Below are 17,267 nucleotides of genomic sequence, written 5' to 3'. Positions count from 1 at the left end.
ATTGAAAGCAACGTGCATGGATGTAAGCAAGACCAGCTTTGACACTTCGATCGCCCAAGCTCACTTTCTGGAAACAAGGGATGGACATCGAAAAATCACGAGGGCTTTGTGGATTCCTTCTAGAAACAGATGTCGAGGGAAGATAGTGGAGGTAAAACGTAAACATGGAGCCACCACTTCAGAGAAGACACTGCTCGGAGGCAGCCAGCTTTCTATCCAGGTAGAACTGTCACCAAGAGCCGAGACCTCTGGGCTATCTCAGCACTGCAAAAGCACGTGCCACCCTAAATGCAGAGCTCTGAGGACTCTGAGCTGTGTCACCAGCAGCGGCTGCACCGTCAGCGTTCTGGGTCCCTCTAAACACACCTCAGGGTGCCAGAAACCAAAATGCTGCTAATGGTACACTGAGGCTCAGGCAGTCTCAGGGCCGAGTCCCCAGGGAGCAGTGAGAGCATCACCTCGTAGGTATCTTTTATCTCTCAAATCTCCTAGCATCCAGGAATTTTTTTACATCCCAGCAGAAGGCATGCTGTCGCTAAGTAACTTCAGGTCAGATCTGAAGTCTGCGAGTGGGTCTGGTTGACGTAAACAGGTGACAAAGTCACCGCAACTTATAACCAGAAGAGGTAAAGGCTACAAACAGACCTTTTAAAAACACGTCAGTACTTTTTAGCAGTGCCTGGGTGGCTGAGTCAGTTGAACATCCGACTCTTGATTTCGGCTCAGGTCAGGATCCCAGGGTTGTGGGATCAGGCTCTGTGTCAGGCTCCGTACTGAGTGTGAAGCCTGCTTGGGATTTTCTTTCTGTCTCTCTGTCCCTCTGTCCTTCTGCTCCTCTCCCCGCTCATGTGCTCTCTCTCAAAAATAAATAAACTTAAAACAAAACGTGTCTACACTTTTTATTCTGGCCTGTTAACACTACACCACGCCTAGACTTAGTTTTGTACAAGTTTTAACAGTCTACATAGAATCCCACGGTGTCTGCAAGCTCAGGGGGATGGAGTTGTAGCAAACTATGGCCCGACGAGGAGGCCGCTCAGGCACGCTGCGTTTTCAAGGGCCGATCTGCACACTGATTCTAAACAAGATCCCTAAACAAGGTGAGTGAAGACCTATGTGCACTGCCATGACTGATCTGTCCATCTGGAAAGATGACCCTTGAGTTTCGCCACCTGTGAATTTCGTCTAGTGTGTAATCCCTTCTCTTCTAAACTTAAAGCAATTCAGAGACTTTCATGAGAGAATATGTTTTTGCTCCAGCCCCTTTTAGTTCAATGTTGCTCAGAACTCCCCTTCTTCATGCCTCACGGGGCAAACAAATAACTTCTCACACTTATCTCTACATCACAAGATGCCACAGGGATTGTGGTATTTCTGTAGATGACCCGGAGTCACAGAACTTTCCTGGATCAGTTAATCATTAACTAGAAGTTTTCTGCCTTCAGCCCTCTGGTGAGACTTCTGCAACCAGCAATGTTCTCTCCAGTTCTGAGGCTCCAATTAACCACCACCTGGGGACACAGGGAGCTACTGTGTGGGGCTGCTATCCTTCCATCAGGACCACTGACTAACAAAATCTTATGGCTCAGGACTTGGCAGAATTTAACAGATCGATGAAGCCGCCAATGCCCACGTTTATTGCAGAGTACCTCCGGGTCCTGGGCTCTGTCACCCGCGGGGCACACAGATACGTGTGTGCTGTCAGTGGTCCAGAGAAGGCTCACAGCCTCCCTCACAATTTTCCCACCGGGCCACATCACAGGGGCTACAGACCCCCACCCTTCCTTGAGAAGTGCCCGATCTGGCGGAGAAGGTCGGAGCTGTCCTACTATCTGCGTGCCGGTCTGTAAGCTACCAAAAACGAAAGAAATGGATTTGTCTTAAAAACAAAAGGTACAGCTGAGGACGAAAGAGTCGGGAGATGAGGAAGACAGAGCCCCAGGCTTTCAAGAGTTCACAGGAGGGCAAACAAGTCAGCAAAAAACTACAATCCGTGCAACAAGTACCAAAGCGAAGGTAGGGCAGGCCAGGCGGCGGCAAACCGCCGAAATGTGAAAAGGCCAGGCCCTTCACCAGGAGGGAGACCCGGCGGGTCTGACCTCTGGTCCCAAATTTCCCCACGAACTCGTCCAGGGCCCTGGCCCGGAGGCGCCCCGGGAAGGGGTGCTGGGGGCACGCGGGGAAGCGCGCCGGGCACTCTACAGGCCCTCTTTACCCCGGGCCGGCGCGAGCCCCGCGGGCCCCTCGGCACCCCGCGGACACGCCTGGGCACCCAGTGGTGTGGGCCGCGCGCGCCCCGGCCGTCCCATGCCCCGCCACAGCCGACTCGCGTCCCCACCTCCCCCAGCCGGCTCCCCAACTCCCCCGCCCGCCCGGTGCGCGCTGCCCCTTCCCCCCTCACGACCCCAACCCCCGGCCGGGCCCAGCGCTCCCACCGCAGACCCGAGCCGGGGGACCTCACCTCTGGCAGGAGCCGGCGGCAGCGGACGCCGTCGTGGGGCTCAGCGCATCCTGGGGTCACAGGCAGCCGAAAAGTGAGGCCGCGCGAAGCCCACAACGAGTTATGTAACCGGCAGGGGCCGCAAGCCCGGACGGAGGCGGCGGCCCGCGGCACTTCCGCCTCCCGCGCCCGGCCGGCGACGCAGGCCGGAAGCCCATTGGCCACCGGCCCCCACGTGGGGGCGCCTCTGCCCGACGCCGCAGCTGCCCGAAGCCGCCGCCGCCATCTTAGGAGCTGGCAGCCTTCCCGTGAGGCCCGGCGGCCGGCGCAGGCGCAGACGAGCCGGATTCCGACCCGGGCGCCTGTGAGCTGGCTGGAATGGTGCAACGCGAGTGGGAGCCCACCGGCTCGGACCTTTTAGGGCCGACTGAGCACCCCGCGCGCACATACCCGGGCTCCGGAGACCAGGATTGCCCTCTGCCCTGCAGTCCTGGGCTAACGCTCCCTCGGCTGGGCTTGGGGCTCGGGCTTTTCCGCGTCGAGCCGGGGAAGCGTGGGTGACGACCTGGCCGGCGGGCAGCAGCTTCCTGCCGGGCGACACGGCCTGCAGCCAGTCCGTCTCTTCACAAAGGTTGTTGTTGAGAACTGTCGCCGTGCCAATGGGCAGGGGTCGGTCGCACTCAAGGGACCGGAGGCTCTGTATCACAAGATCGAACTCAAGTTCTATTCCTAGGGAACCCGTGCCGAGCAAAATCTTACAGTAATTTTAAGTCAGGTATTTATTCTTTGCCTTCAAGTAAAAATGGTCCACACAGCCAAAGGATGAAATAAGAAGGATGTGCTTAAAGCCAAAGGCTAAAATGATTCACCCTAAAAGAATTTAATTTATATCCAAATGAATAAACGTTATGACAGATTAAAAGTCTAAATAAAAGTAACACTATCTTAGAAAAAAGTTAAAAGCATATTCTTTTAACATTTTGAAAAGCAAAAGGTATCTAAAGTTTTAAAGGTAATTGGTATAAATAGATCAAGAGTAGTAGAACAATGCAATGTAAAACAACAAGGAATAATCCGTTGTCGACATAATATGCGTAGTGTCTGGTAGAATCTTGACTTATGTAAAGCAACCTTATATTTCCTTTTTTTAACGTTTATTTATTTTTGAGACAAAGCGCGAGCAGGGGAAAGGCAGAGAGAGAGACACAGAATCTGAGGCTCCAGGCTCTGAGCTGACAGCACAGAGCCTGGGGCCGGGCTCAAACTCACAAGCCACGAGATCATGAGATCACGACCCGTGCCAAAGTTGGATGCTTAACCCAGGCGCCCCTAAAAACACTCTCTAAACACAAATGAGAAAGTAACTATTTTCCTAAGGCTTACTATTTGCCAAACACTGTGCTAAGCTTCTAACACAGGATCTCTTTTATTCTCGGGACAAGGATACCACCTATTGCTACAAGGGTTATGCAAGGTAGTTGTCCTCTGAACAAAAACATTCCACCCTCCAACTGGTCCCTAATTGGTTTAATGATTTAAGCTCGGCCCCTTCTCTCCTGGCTCAGTGATTTGGGTAGTGTGGTTATCTGTCTCCTCTAGTTCTTTTTCACCAGGAGCGGTTATCTGTCTGAGAATCCAGTCTGTTCTCCCTTGGGCTGCAAGGCCTCTTCGGGTGTACTGTTTTCTCTTGCCTCCGCGTGGCTCTTTTCACCCCCTAGCCATGGATCAAGCGGAGAGATTTCTAGAGGCACTACCCTTGAGGAGAGCCAGCTACTCCTGTAGATTAGCCACATTCCAAGCTGCCAAGCACAGGCAGTGCTCCAGGGAGTACATGAAGGGAAACCCTCAATTCCTGCTTCCTCTGCTCCAGAACTCTTTTCCAGCCTTGGAGATAGGAGGTAATCAGGCTTCTCTGGGCCAGAGTGAGCAGCAAAGTACCATCTACGTGGGCTGGCTCTGCCCTCCCCGAGCCCTGGCTTCATCACTCTAATTTTGGAAGTAATACATACTTATTGTTCTATGAATCTCCAAGGTCAAGGTCTCTCCAGAAATCAAGGCATTTAAATTTTCACCTCTCCCCTCTGGTCCCCAGGCTGTCATCTGGCACATAGAGGAACAAAGTTGGGTATTACTCTCTTACACCAATCCTGAGTGATACTACCTACGTAGGGCCTTATTTGCTACTCAAATGGACTAGGGTTGGGGAGGGGGATAGCAGAGGCCGGCGATCAGGTTTCCCCAGCAATACACACACATTCAGGTTATAAACAGTATTACTATTGCAACTAACAACTTTGTACAGAAACATGCACACACTGCAGATTATTTCTTTTCTTTATTGTTTTTGTTTAGAGAGAGAGAGAATGAGCCAGAAAGAGGGGCAGAGAGAGAGAGAGAGAGAGAGAGAGAGAGAGTGAATCCCAAGCCCACTCCATGCTCAGTGCAGAACTCGACATGTGGCTCCATCCCATGACCCTAGGATCATGACCAGAGCCAAAATCAAGAATCAAATGCTCAACTAACTGAGCCACCCAGGTGCCCCATTTTATTTATTTAGGAAAAATTCCTAGAACATTGGTTAAAATTATTTAAGTTTATGTATTTATTTTGAGAGAGACAGAGGCAGTGCAAGTGGGGAAGGGGCAGAGAGAAAGAGGGAGACAGAGAATCCCAAGCAGGCGTCACATTCACAGTGGGGCTTGAACCCACAAAACTGTTGAGATCGTGACCTGAGCTGAAACCAAGAGACGCTTAACTGATTGAGCCACCCAGGCACCCCAAACTTATTTTTAACTGGCCACATTTCAATTTGGAAACAAACTCCTGCCAGAACAGTTTTACTGGTTTATTCTGACACCAAGCCTGAGAACGCTCCTGTCCCACACAGCATCACCAACATGGGGTATTATCATTCCTTACCTCTCTGCATCTAAGTGATAAGATCTCATTTTAATGTGTATTTCTTAGTAAGTGTGATCACTTTCTCCTATTTTTATTAACCATTTATATCTCTTTATCTGATTTTCACTAATGTGTCCAACATGTGGTTTTGGTTTTGGTTTAACAGGGGGATGGGCGATCTTCTGACATAAAACATTTGTTTGAGAAGTATGCGTGCCATGCCCATGGTACATTCTCAGAAGCACAAACCAAAGGAGATATGGTGACAAGTAGGTTTCCCTCTCTCTGACTCTGAGTGCCAGGGTCTCGTTCTCCATTTATATCATCAGTGTACCCTAAGACTGGGATTACGGCTCGGATTCACAAAGACTGAGGCTGAAGCCAAATGCTGGTCCCCCTGTTCATGGTTAAGGGTCACTGGAGTACTCCTATCCCCACTCCAGACACCAATTCCTCTGTAGTATTCCTGGGAAGCTACGTTGCGAATCAGAACGTTCTTGGTAAACAGGGTATACAAGAACGGAAACAGAGTCTTAAGGGAGATCTTGTCTAGTGTAGGAATGTTTGCCCCACACGTTCGACGTTCCTTTGTCTGAGCAATGCCAGAGGGTGCCAGACTCTTGCTGACTCTTCTTCCACTTGATTCCACTCTGACTAGACCCCTCTGTAAATACATCCCTTTTCAGACCCTTAAATCAGAACTTGATTAACTTTCCAGGTTTTGCTTGAGGTTACTTTTTTTTTGTACAGAAATGTGATTTCATTTCCATTTTCTCAGTGTAATTCTCAAAGTTCAGCCTTAATTCTCCTTCTTCCAAGCTCCCGGGAAACACATCACTACAGGAAGCTCTGTGTGGACTACAACAACGTATCTAATTGCTAAAGAACCAATGTATCATCATCTTATTTAAAAACCTTTTCAGGGGCGCCTGGGTGGCTCAGTTGGTTAAGCGTCCTACTCTTGGTTTCAGTTCAGGTCATGATCTCGTGGTTTCCTGAGTTTGGGCCCCATGTTGTGCTCTGTGCTGGCAGCACAGAGCCCGCTTGGGATTCTCTCTCTCCCTGCCCCTCGCCACTTGCGCGGTCTCTGTCTCTCTCAAAATAAATACATAAACTTAAAAAAAAAACCTTTTCAATTATGAAGCTCATACTTTCTGAGCACTTCTATTATGCTCAGGTGTTGTATGACATAGTATCTCATTTAATCACCCTAATAATGACATGAGGTAGTTATGCTCATTGTTCCTATTTTGCAGGGATGGAAACTGAGGCCTCGAGAGGTTAAATAAGGAATCCAAGATATTAGAGCTGTTAAGGTGTTGGGAGCAATTTCAACCCACACCGCCCAACTCCAGACTCCTGCCTTAACTGCCATGCTAATTTTGGAAGAAATGCACACCCACTGGAATAAGAAAAATATAGACAAGCATAAAGAGGAAAAAATTACCCTTGGCTCACCAACCGAAGATGAACACTCAAAATGTGCACGTGTCCTTATTGCTCTCTTCGGTATGTTTTTAATAATGACATTGTCTTACATATAGTTTTGTATCCTGTTTTTATTTTATCTTTTATTTTTATTTTATTTTTGGGAGAGAGAGAGCACGAGTGGGAAAGGGGCAGAGAGAGAGGGAGACACAGAATCTGAAGCAGGCTCCAGGCTCTGCACTATTGGCACAAAGCCTGACGCAGGACTCCAACTCACAGATGGTGAGATCATGACCTGAGCTGAAATTGGACGCTTAACCGCCTGAGCCACCCAGGCGCCCCTGTATCCCTATTTTCAAAAAAATGTTTATTTATTGGGACACCTGGGTGGCTCAGTTGGTTGAGCATTTTGACTTCGGCTCAGGTCATAATCTCATGGTTCGTGAGTTTAAGCCCCACATTGGTCTTGCTGCCATCAGCTCAGAGTCTGCTTCGGATCCTCTGTCCCCCTCTCTCTGCCCCTACCCTGCTTGTGCTCTACCAAAAAAAAAATTTTTTTATGTTTATTTATTTAATGGGGGGTGGGAGGCTCACGAGCGAGGGAGGGGCAGAGAGAGAATCCCAAGCAGGCTCTGCACTGTCAGTGCAGAGCCAAACACGGGGCTCAATCCATGAACCGTGACATCATGACCTGAGCTGAAATCAAGAGTCCGACACTTAAGCCACTGAGCCACAGAGCTGCCCCGCAAGCTTTCAAGCTCCCTTCTTGATCTACTTGCATAGTTCTGGTAGTTAGAAGGTCTAGGGAAGATTTTGTTTCCTCTCCCATTTCAGAGGTAGCCCTCTCTCTCTGGTTATTCATTGAGTTAATACCACAATTTCACTTCTGGTCATTGGAAACTGTGCTTATATCTTTGTAATGAGACCAAAGTTCAAAGGAAAGGGCCAGGAGAGCCTCTTACTCTTGGTGAAAGGGCCAGAAATCAAAATCAAGAGAATGTGAGCCCCGAATGAGATATCCCTGATATAAGAATAGCGTTAAATAAAAGCCCAAAGGAAGAGGGGGAAAGACGACTGCTCGAGCACTACCGTGATTCTATGATGAATGTGCTTTGAGTCTAGACCTCCGCGTACCAGGCTGTCAGCTGTTCTTGCACATCTCTGCCTTGACTCCGTCTGGCGAGTAGCTGAGTTTGTCCTTCTCATTCTTCCACCTCTGCTTTCGCAACCTTTCTCCTTACTCCCGGGACCCCCCAGATACCTCTTTTGTAACCCATTCCCAGAAGGCCTAGCTCTTTGCTGTCCACAGATGTCATTTGAGGCGGACGCTCTTAGTTATCTATTCGACATCTGTTCTACTGCTTTCTCTTTCTTTTCCAGCGGAGCCATGATTTTGTGAGGGTCAAAGGCCAGGGGAAGGTGGGTCCTTCCACCAGTGCTAGGCGGTGAACCACGGTTGATCAAAATCAATTATGATAGCTATAGTCTTTTTGCTCTTGAGAATGACTGGTTTAGGATGGGTAGGTACCTGGTACAGTGCACATCTGCATGTATTATGTGGATTCCATTGTCACCTCCGCCAACATGCCAAGAATGGCAGAGGAGAAACATGGAGGCATTGGGACCTTGGTGTCACTGACAAACTGGATTAACCAACCTTTACCTGCCCTACTTTTGAACATAGTTTTCTTGGGTTTTCTGTTACTTGCAACTGAAACCACACTAGCTGATATTCCTCCCATTCCCACTACTTATTTTGTCAATTCCAATGACACTGTTCCGGTAACCATGCAACCATTTCTTGAGGAACCCTTTAGCTACACGCACATGCTTGGCACCAGAATAAGAAAGCATACTGAGACTTATCCAGAATTTTCTATTACTTACTATCTCAATTGTTTTTTCACCTTTGAATATCGACACCTTTGTAAACCGACAACTTACTTGAAACCACTCTCTGAGGAGAAGCATCCGGAGCTCTTTGAAGCCGAGAAAAGCAAAGTTGTAAATTAACCAAGGTACCCCAAGCAATTAGTGGCCAAGCGTGGGAAGGAGCTCAATTTTAAATTCCAAATCCCTACACCACGGCACCCAGTCCGTCAAGTGTAAACTATGTGGCGATGGGGCCGGACGAATGTGAGGTATTAGGAGGCATACGTGTCTCACGCACGAAGCAAACCTATTGCTCTATTCCCGCTTGAGGTTCGCTGTGGCTGAGCTTGATCTGGCTCAGCTGGGCTGCAGCCACAGGTCACGAGAAAACATCGCATGCGAGACTACTAACCGGCCGAAGCTGATCTGAACTTTGTCCACGCAGAAGACACCCCTTTTCACTCCACCGCCCCACAGTCCGCCCCAGATACAACGGACTTGATTGCGCAGGCCGAGACTAGGACGTGCACTCCTGGCCACTCCCTCACCTCACCCCGTCCGCACCGACGTTTCGGATCCACAGGGGACACTGCCGCTCGAACCCACATTTCAGGGCCGACAGTCTTTCGGGTTCTGGAGTCTCCCGGTCTTGCTTTCTTTATTCCCTGAAACGTTACGTCGCTCTGGGATCACCCTATCTCTTCACACCCTACCTATTCACTTACCTGCCTGCAGGTAAGCAGGCAGGAGCTCACGCCGGAGACCCAGGAAGCGGATCCGGAAATACTTGCTTCGAGAGATGGATGAAAAACCACATTTCCCAGCACGCTCCGTGAGAGAGCTGGCCTCCCTTAGCGGGCTCGATTGGTCAACACACGAGAAGGACTGCCCCTTCGGAGGCAGCGATGGCCAATCACACGGCAGAGTTTCGAAAACGCAAGGGGGCGTGCCGTTTCCGGAGGCTTTCCCGGCAGCTCCCACGTAAAGGAGCGTGGGAATCTAGCAGTGCCTCGGGCTCTAGGTCTGGAGAGTCAGTGGGGCGTCGGCCTCTGCTCCTTCTCTCCGGGTACGGGAGATTGTCTAGGATCGTTAGTCTCACAGCGGTAGGTGGCACCTGGCCGGCCCGGGATCGGCCCCTCCGAGGCTGAGCCACGAAGAGCGGTCGGCTCAGGTTTTAAAGGGGTTGGAAAAGCGAGGGAGCCCTGGGAGTGCAGGCAATTGGCCCCTCTGGGGGTTATTCTCTCTCCTCCCGGATCTGTCCCGAAGTCAGTGTGTCGACTTGAGGAAGGCATTCCCCTCCCCCACCCCCACCCCGAGATGGAGTCCACGCTCCCGACAACCGGGGCCCAGGTAAGACTAGGTCCCTTCTCGGGGTCCCCGTTCCTCTCGATATTTTCCAGCCTCTACGTGTCCTTCTTTGGAAGAGGGTTAGGAACGCCCCTTTCTGTGGGAGGGCTCCTCATCCCCCAAAAGCCCTTTGACCAAGCTGTCTTTGTTCCTAGACCAGGCGCTTGGGAGAAATGGCTCCTCAAAATCTTTCTGAACCGCCAACTGGGAGCAGGGCCCATTGGTAAAGGCTATGAGTATCTCAAAGTGTCTTTCTGGAATGTTGCTCCAACTGAAGATTTCTAGGGTCACCCCACACCTTTTGAATAAATACAGAAACAAACACAACAAACAAAACCCCAGGTGATTCTTAATCACATCGAGGCTCTATTGGTTTATAACACTGGTAAACTGAACGAAGGAGGACAAGGCCTGGATGTGATTCTAAAGAGAGCTTAGCAGTGAGTGTCATGTGGAAGGAGAGAGACTAGCAAGGAGTAGAAGTCTCTTCTAGAACTTCTCATAGTTCACCGTCTTGGTCCTTATACCACTGCCTCAAAAATTATGTCTATTTTCACTCCTTTGCGATTTACACCACTCTTCCCCTCCTCCCCCCTCCCCCCCCCCCTTAGAACCCATTTATACATCATCCTCAGCACTCAGGAACCTTTGACACCAAGCCCGTTTCTTCCTTGGTCTGATGTTTCTAGCTCTTCCCCACCTACACTGAGTGAGGGGGTGGCCTTGGGGCCTTTTGTCCTGAGATGGGCTCTAATGTTGTTTCAGGGACCGATGCTGTTTGAGGATCTGGCTGTGTTTTTTTCTCAAGAGGAGTGTGTGTGTCTGCACTCTGTCCAGAGGTCCCTCAGCAGAGACACTACACAGGAGTGTTTCGAGGAGATGGCCTTGATGGGTAAGGCAGTTATTTTTCCTGCATTTTGGAACTTTGGTCAGTTCTAGGAGCAGGATTTCATGTCTCGTTGACATGTTGGTATGGGGCAGTGGGACCTATCTGGGTGATCTACGTGGATATGATAAGAACTTGCATGACAGAACTTTGCGGTTTTCAAAGGATGAGTTGATCTCTTAAGACAGAAAATCCAATCTAGTACAGTGACTATGGTTTTGCATGAAACCTGGCAGTACCTACTAATCTTCCCAAATATTTGTTATAGTCAGTTTACAGTTTTACTTGCAAAACCTCATGAGTGTAGGTTACTATCATTTGTTAAAGATTCAAAATTAATTTACTCTTAAAGGGGTGCTATGCCTTTTTCACCTAAGGGGAACTGTATGCAGAAATGTTCCCATGCCGGAGTGGTGTTTGTCTCTGACTAGGATTGACTCTTAGAACTATATCGTATCAGAGTTACACGTATTCTAACATTCTTTCTATTTTTACCATCTGTGTCATTTCTAGATCTGTTTCTGTTAATTGATTGTGCTCCTACTTATGGGTCATAGTTTTCTGCTTCTTTACCTGTCTAATAATTTTTGTTTGGATGCTGGACATTGTCAGTTTCATGTTGTTGGATGTTGGCTTTTGTTGTACTTTTTAAAGTATTTTTGGACTTTGCATTTAAGTTATTTGAGATCATTGTGATCCTTTCAGGGCTTGCTTTTTGCTTTGTTGGGGTGTATTCAGAGCAGCCTTTAGTCTAGGGCTGATCTGACCTGCTCCTCAGGCAGTCTTTCTGAGGATACTGCCCAATGCCTTGTGTGTTCCACTTTGGCTGGTGGAGAACATGAACTATTGAACTATTGTGTGAACTCTGAAGCTTGTTCTATTCCTTTTTGATGATTCTTTTTCCAGTCTGGGGTAGTTTTCTCACATGCACTTAAAGACTAATACTCAGCCAAAGTCTTAAGGGGACCCTATCTAGATGCCCAGAGCTCTGCCTGGGCACCTGTCTTGTCCCCAGTATTTTGCTGTCAAATCCTAGCCATCTTGGCATCCCTGAATTTGGTCTCCTCGAGTCAGTAAAACCATTGGGTATCATTTGAATTCCTACACTGCACTGCAACCCAGAAACCCTTTCTGGGCAGGGCACTGGGACAATCATAGGGCTGTTTCTCCAGAAGGACAGACTCTTTTTGTATTGACATGTTGGCTTTATAAATTAAGAATATTTGAGCAGATGTTAAAAAGGAATGCTTTTTGGCAGGCCCAAGGTTTGTTAGCCATCCTAGGAGAGAGACTGGTTCTTATTTGGCTGCTGCATGCATGGCAGCTCTGCATTGATCTTTCCTCGGGGAGAGGTAAAGAAATTTTGAAGAACTCTCCTAGTGACAATAAAACTATTTGTAATAAGCACAGTGTTTCTCTGCTAGGTAGAAAAATCCTTACTTGCTCTCTCTTTTTCTCTCTTCAAAATGAACCCCAGTCTCTCTTCCAGTTGTGGTTGCTCAGCTGTCACTTGAGATCGCATAAATGATGAAAAGTTCTGGAGACAAAGGAGACTAACTGGAAACCCCCTGTAGGCAGTGTGTACCAAGAGTGCCCTTAGTTCCTATCCCACTGGACCCTGACTTAGTTATAGCTCTTTTCTCCTTCCACCCCTCACAGGCTCACCTACCACCAGATCCTTGGGGAAGCCAGTAGAGCCTGCTGGCCTGATTTTGTACAGTGTATCAGTGTCTGGGTTCTAGGATAAGCCGTCTACAGTTTCTCGGTCCTCTGTGTAACTAGCTTCTTTCCCAGTACCACCTGAGGGTGCTGTCTATGTTTTGCTTTCTTTTGTTTTTATCTGCAGGAGGGAAAGGCAAGACTGAGATTACTCAGCAGTTAAATCTAGACTCTATGGGAGTTGAGGAACTGGCCCCAGAAAACTCCTCCATTGCTGTGCCCCTTGTCTATTACCCAGAAAAATCTTCTGAGACTGGAGGTGGAGACCCTGAAAGGAAAGTATCAGGTGGAACTCCTGCTTGCAAGAAAAGGTTCATAAGCCTATTAGTTACCATCGAAAACCATACCCCATTAATAGACCCACCTCAATGTCTAGAAACTACAGCACTTTCTGAAATTCTTGAATTTTCTGGGGAAGAAGCCAAAAATTTGTATAAGTGTCCTGAATGTGACCAAAGCTTCAGTGATAATTCATACCTTGTCTTGCATCAGAAAACTCATTCAGGAGAGAAGAAGTATAAACGTGGTGACTGTGGCAAGATTTTCAATCACAGAGCTAACCTGAAGACACACAGGAGAAGCCATGCTGGTGAGAAGCCTTATAAGTGTGCTGAGTGCGGCAGCAGCTTCCGCCAGCACTCACATCTGTCTCGTCACATGAATAGCCACGTAAAGGAGACGCCCCACGCATGTGGCATCTGTGGGAGAGGTTCTTTGTGGCCCCCAGGGTTGGCACAGCATCAGAAAACCCACGCTGCCAAAAAAGCCTATGAATGTACCGACTGTTGTAAAGGTTTCGGTCAGAAGACAAATCTTGCTTTGCGTGAGGAAACGCACACATCAGCCACCCAGTACCCGTGCACTCAGTGTGTGAAGTGCTTTGGACAGCCCTCACACTCTGTCCTCCCCGAGCAGGGCCATGAGGATGACTGTGAGGACGACGCCGAACACTGCGGTGACTGCAGAGAAAATTTGCTTTTGTTCTCAAAATTCAAACCCTTAAAATGTCCTGAGTGCGCAGTGACCTTCCTCCGTGTCTCTGAGCTTATTTCCCATCAGAGCATTCACAGAGGGGAAAAGCCCCATAAATGTAAAACATGTACAAAGAGCTTTATTTTGGACTCAGAGCTCGCATGCCACCAGAAGAGCCACACAGGAGAGGAGCCTTTTAAACGTACCACGTGTGGGAAAAAGTTTCAGGTTGAATAGACATCTCGTTATTCATCAGCAAACCCATAAGAAAACCACCATGTAAATATAGCCAGTTTGCATTCCTACTCTGCTTTTCCATTATCTGTACTGAAAACCAGGGAGGAGTTGTCCTTTATATGCCAGACACATGACACACATTCCGTGCCCTGCACCCCAACCTTGCTTTGGGCACTGTGATTTCTACTTTATAACCGAGGAAGCATAATCATTGTCACAGCCAGTGAATGAAGCCAGGATTCAGTAACTCACTCACTGTTCAGATACCATTAGGATGAGCCAGATAATGATACAGAACTTTTTTTAAATTCAGTTTTCATTAAACTGAAAGTTTTGCTGGAGTTGTTTTAATTTTGTTACATGGTTTGTAAGTTAACTTCTGGAAGGAGAAGAATTTTGTTTTATTTTTTGCCAGTTCTGCAGATCTCGTATCTAGGAAAGTAATGCATCTCTGTGTTACGCTTTTTTTGACTATAACTATCTGAATGTAACATTTGTTCTGAGAGCCGATATTTCACTTGCTAGTTTCTGAAGTGGTTTGGAAGCTTGTATTTCTGGTGTGGAAAGTTCCCAAATAGGTGGACAGGTTGGTGTTATGATGCCGATTAGTATCTTTGGAGTTCCCATTCTGAGATCTGATGCCACTGGCCTTTCTGACTCATTTGCAAGGAATTTTGACAGTCTGACTGTAGCCCTTTCTGGTGCCTGGACTTGAGTGAAAGTTACTTGCTTCCCTCTGAAAGGATTTACCTCTAAGTCTCTACCAAAGCACATTACCTGCCTTTCTATGAGTAATAGTAACTGGTGTTTAGTGAACCTGGTATATTATCTAATTTAATCTGCAGGATAAATCTGACAGAGAAAGGGCTATCCTTGTTTCATAAATGAGGTAACTGAAGCCCACAGAGGGTAAAGTCAAAGTCAGTATGTTGCCCAAGACGAAAATAGCAATGTACTGAAGCCGGCATTTAACCTTGGGTCCCTCTGACGGTAAAGGTTGTGCATTCTTCAATTTTGTTGTGTGTTGGCTTTGTGTTGGGGCCGCAAGCCACCAGGGAGGCCGAGCTGGGTGGATGAGAGCGGTCATCATGGAGGCTACCCCGTGCACATGCATCCTAGAACCCCTCCACTGCCCTGTGCTTTATCCCAAGCCTGACTTACATGTATGGTTATAAAGCAAAAGAAAGATTCCCCAAGACTTCCAGTTCAAATTCCCATCCCTGTGACCAGATCAGAGACTGCAGACTCTACAGAGTACAGTCCTTATGGTTTTAGTTGGGTTTTGGTTTAAAAAACAAAATGCCCTCTTCATCTCCAAAGAAAAATACATACAGAAAACGCTTAAGAGTTTCACCAAACTACCTGACACCATGTAAGTCTTTAGATACTGCCATTACATATAAATATTGGAGCAAGATACTCTTAAATGGGTTGGTCATTCATGTTAAAGAATCAGGGAATCTTGTAAAGATACATTCATACACGATTTCTCTTTAAAGAAAAACTGTGTACCTATCAGCAAAGCTGTTTTTAAATGGACTTTCGATCAGGATGTGAGAATGGTCTTACTCTACTTAAACAGTATAGAAGTATGGCATTGACTAAAATGGGGTTGTCACTGGGAAACTGCATGAGCAATAGTACGCCTCTTTAGGCAAGTAGTACTTGGAAGATGTGGTTTTTCTACAGGACAGCAGGTTGAGAACTGAATATACAAAATGATGGAGGCTGCTGCTCTAAGCCCTTAACACTGTGCAGAGGCAAGAAACTATTCCTGGGGAGTAAGGGAAATGGAGACCCCAACCCAGCTCACTCCTAACTCCCTTTTTGTTGGTCTTGTTTCTTGTTGGCAGCTCCACAGTTGAGACCCTGTGATCTGAATGTCAGGGTCACGTTTGACTCTCTGTTTTGGATGTCTCCACTCAATACGAGACACCAGTCTGCTGCGGCTTTCGGATCTTAAATTAAAAAGTGAAGTTATCTGCAGGGTTTTCTTCAGCAAGTCTCTGGGGAGCTTAGAATTGTGTAGAAAGATGGTCTCTAGTTGGATTTCTTATCAGCCAACTTTGGGATGTACTTTGCTAAACACCAGAAAGTAATATCTGCCAGCTCCCCTGCTTCCGCCTTTGGTGGGAGCATTATCACGTATTAGGGGCTCTCCTGTTTCAGCCGAATGAACAGGGTTGCAGGGTGGGGAATGAAACTGGGAAAGAAGCCCCTGCTTGCAGAGTTGCTGCAGAAAGAAGTAGGGAATGCTATCTTAGAAGGCACTTGTGCAGAATGGGGCTGACATAGGACATGGAAGCTGTCATCCTTTCCTTTGCTCCTAAGACAGTATGGGGGAGGGTAAGCCTTTATGCTGTAAGTGCTGTTCTGCACCTCACTGTGGGAAGTCACCTTTCCAGATGAGGCTTCCTTCACAATTAAATTCAGGTTTTACATTTTTCTTTATTCTCTAGATTTTGTAAGATTATGTCAAGCCTCCATAATTGATAAGAAAAATAGCATTTTTATAAAGACATTAACATACACAGAAGTGTAATTAAAATGCCTTTGTGGTGTAGTAACCATTGCTAACGACCAGTATGTAGAAAAAAAAAAAAGAAAAACCAGTGTGAGTGTCAGTTACTGTGAAAGAGGCATATTTTCAATTGTTGCCTTATTGTGCATTTGCACGTAAACACACTTGCTGGATGTAATTCAAGCTGCTCTGAGCCCAAAGAGTTGGAAGAAAGGGTGAGTTCACCAATGAAATCCATGCTGTTTTTATGATGATGGCTTTTTTACCCTTCTGTTTACAGTGTCAACTGATGGAGATAGATTTCGCAGTTTGTGATGAAGTCAGACATATTAGCCAACTATTTTAGTATTGACAAATACTGGATAAAATGATATATGCAGGAGTTTATCGTTACGAGTGGTTGGTTCACTACCTTTTGCAGCATGGATGTTGACATACTATGCAGGGTGAGAACTGTGTACGAAGAAATTGACTTTTGAACAAATTTGATTTCTGTTGATGGGTAAAAAAAAATGTGTATCAAACATGTCTTTAATGTGATTGCCTGAATATCATGGTGCATTAACAGCCATCATTGCTACAGACCGCATTATTCCAGTAGAATTCAGATGTCCAGTTTATATTTTATAACTAAAGAAATGGTGGAATTTAGTTGTTAATCCCAAAGGAGTTGGACTCAAAATAGTTCTGTTTAGAGCTTCATTACAGTAGTTAATAGGCTATTCACATCTCCCCATTTAACACAGAAAATGACTAACCCAGTATAAAGGGAGTTACAACCAAAAACAAGTTACATTTCACAGTAAATGGTGTTTTGAGTCTTTGACTTCTGAAATTCCATGTAATTACGTGGCATTGTTCTGATGACTGCAGCGTGTTATACGGTCTAATACCCCAGATTTTGCTTAACCTGCCAGTACTGCACATGTGTACAAAGTAGATTA

General features: G+C 47.0%; 3 protein-coding genes across 5 annotated transcripts in view; 2 read left to right on the top strand and 1 right to left on the bottom strand.

Annotated features, from left to right (window-relative positions):
- The window catches only part of CLUAP1 (clusterin associated protein 1), a 71,038-nt gene extending 68,440 nt beyond the window's left edge, over nt 1-2,598 (bottom strand). Inside the window, exon 1 of the mRNA XM_053213370.1 lies at nt 2,462-2,598. The gene's annotated coding sequence lies outside the window, so the exon portion shown is untranslated. The remainder of the gene's footprint in view (nt 1-2,461) is intronic.
- Nucleotides 1,016-6,882, top strand: LOC113594918 (translation initiation factor IF-2-like). Its single transcript, XM_053213297.1, has 3 exons — nt 1,016-1,100; nt 1,927-3,215; nt 6,598-6,882. The coding sequence occupies exons 1-2, from the start codon at nt 1,016-1,018 to the stop codon at nt 2,859-2,861; spliced, it is 1,020 nt and encodes a 339-aa protein (XP_053069272.1). The 3' UTR covers nt 2,862-3,215; nt 6,598-6,882.
- A 2,506-nt stretch (nt 6,883-9,388) lies between these two features.
- ZNF597 (zinc finger protein 597) lies at nt 9,389-16,411 on the top strand. Of its 3 annotated transcripts, XM_015076528.3 has the most exons (4): nt 9,389-9,703; nt 9,891-9,991; nt 10,754-10,880; nt 12,721-16,411. In XM_015076528.3, exons 1-4 carry the CDS (start codon nt 9,547-9,549, stop codon nt 13,800-13,802), a joined length of 1,467 nt encoding a protein of 488 aa, XP_014932014.2. In that variant the 5' UTR covers nt 9,389-9,546; the 3' UTR covers nt 13,803-16,411. The 3 variants fall into 3 exon arrangements, with proteins under 3 accessions (XP_014932014.2, XP_053069347.1, XP_026899206.1); XM_053213372.1 differs by having other exon boundaries at nt 9,559-9,991; XM_027043405.2 differs by lacking the exon at nt 9,891-9,991 and having other exon boundaries at nt 9,575-9,707.
- The last annotated feature ends 856 nt before the right edge of the window (nt 16,412-17,267 follow it).

The sequence above is a fragment of the Acinonyx jubatus genome, chromosome E3 (assembly GCF_027475565.1).
Source record: "Acinonyx jubatus isolate Ajub_Pintada_27869175 chromosome E3, VMU_Ajub_asm_v1.0, whole genome shotgun sequence".
In the NCBI taxonomy this organism is placed as follows: domain Eukaryota; kingdom Metazoa; phylum Chordata; class Mammalia; order Carnivora; family Felidae; genus Acinonyx; species Acinonyx jubatus.
This window is presented reverse-complemented; position numbering and strand designations above follow the sequence as displayed.

Excerpts from the sequence above, each read along its gene's own strand:
- LOC113594918 (XM_053213297.1), top strand. The coding sequence starts at position 1,016 with ATGGCCCGACGAGGAGGCCGCTCAGGCACGCTGCGTTTTCAAGGGCCG. Across the intron at positions 1,101-1,926 it reads AAACAAGATCCCTAAACAAG|GAAGACAGAGCCCCAGGCTT; the intron begins GTGAGTGAAGAC and ends TCGGGAGATGAG.
- ZNF597 (XM_015076528.3), top strand. The coding sequence starts at position 9,547 with ATGGCCAATCACACGGCAGAGTTTCGAAAACGCAAGGGGGCGTGCCGT. Across the intron at positions 9,704-9,890 it reads TCGGCCTCTGCTCCTTCTCT|CCGGATCTGTCCCGAAGTCA; the intron begins CCGGGTACGGGA and ends TTCTCTCTCCTC. Across the intron at positions 9,992-10,753 it reads TCCCGACAACCGGGGCCCAG|GGACCGATGCTGTTTGAGGA; the intron begins GTAAGACTAGGT and ends ATGTTGTTTCAG.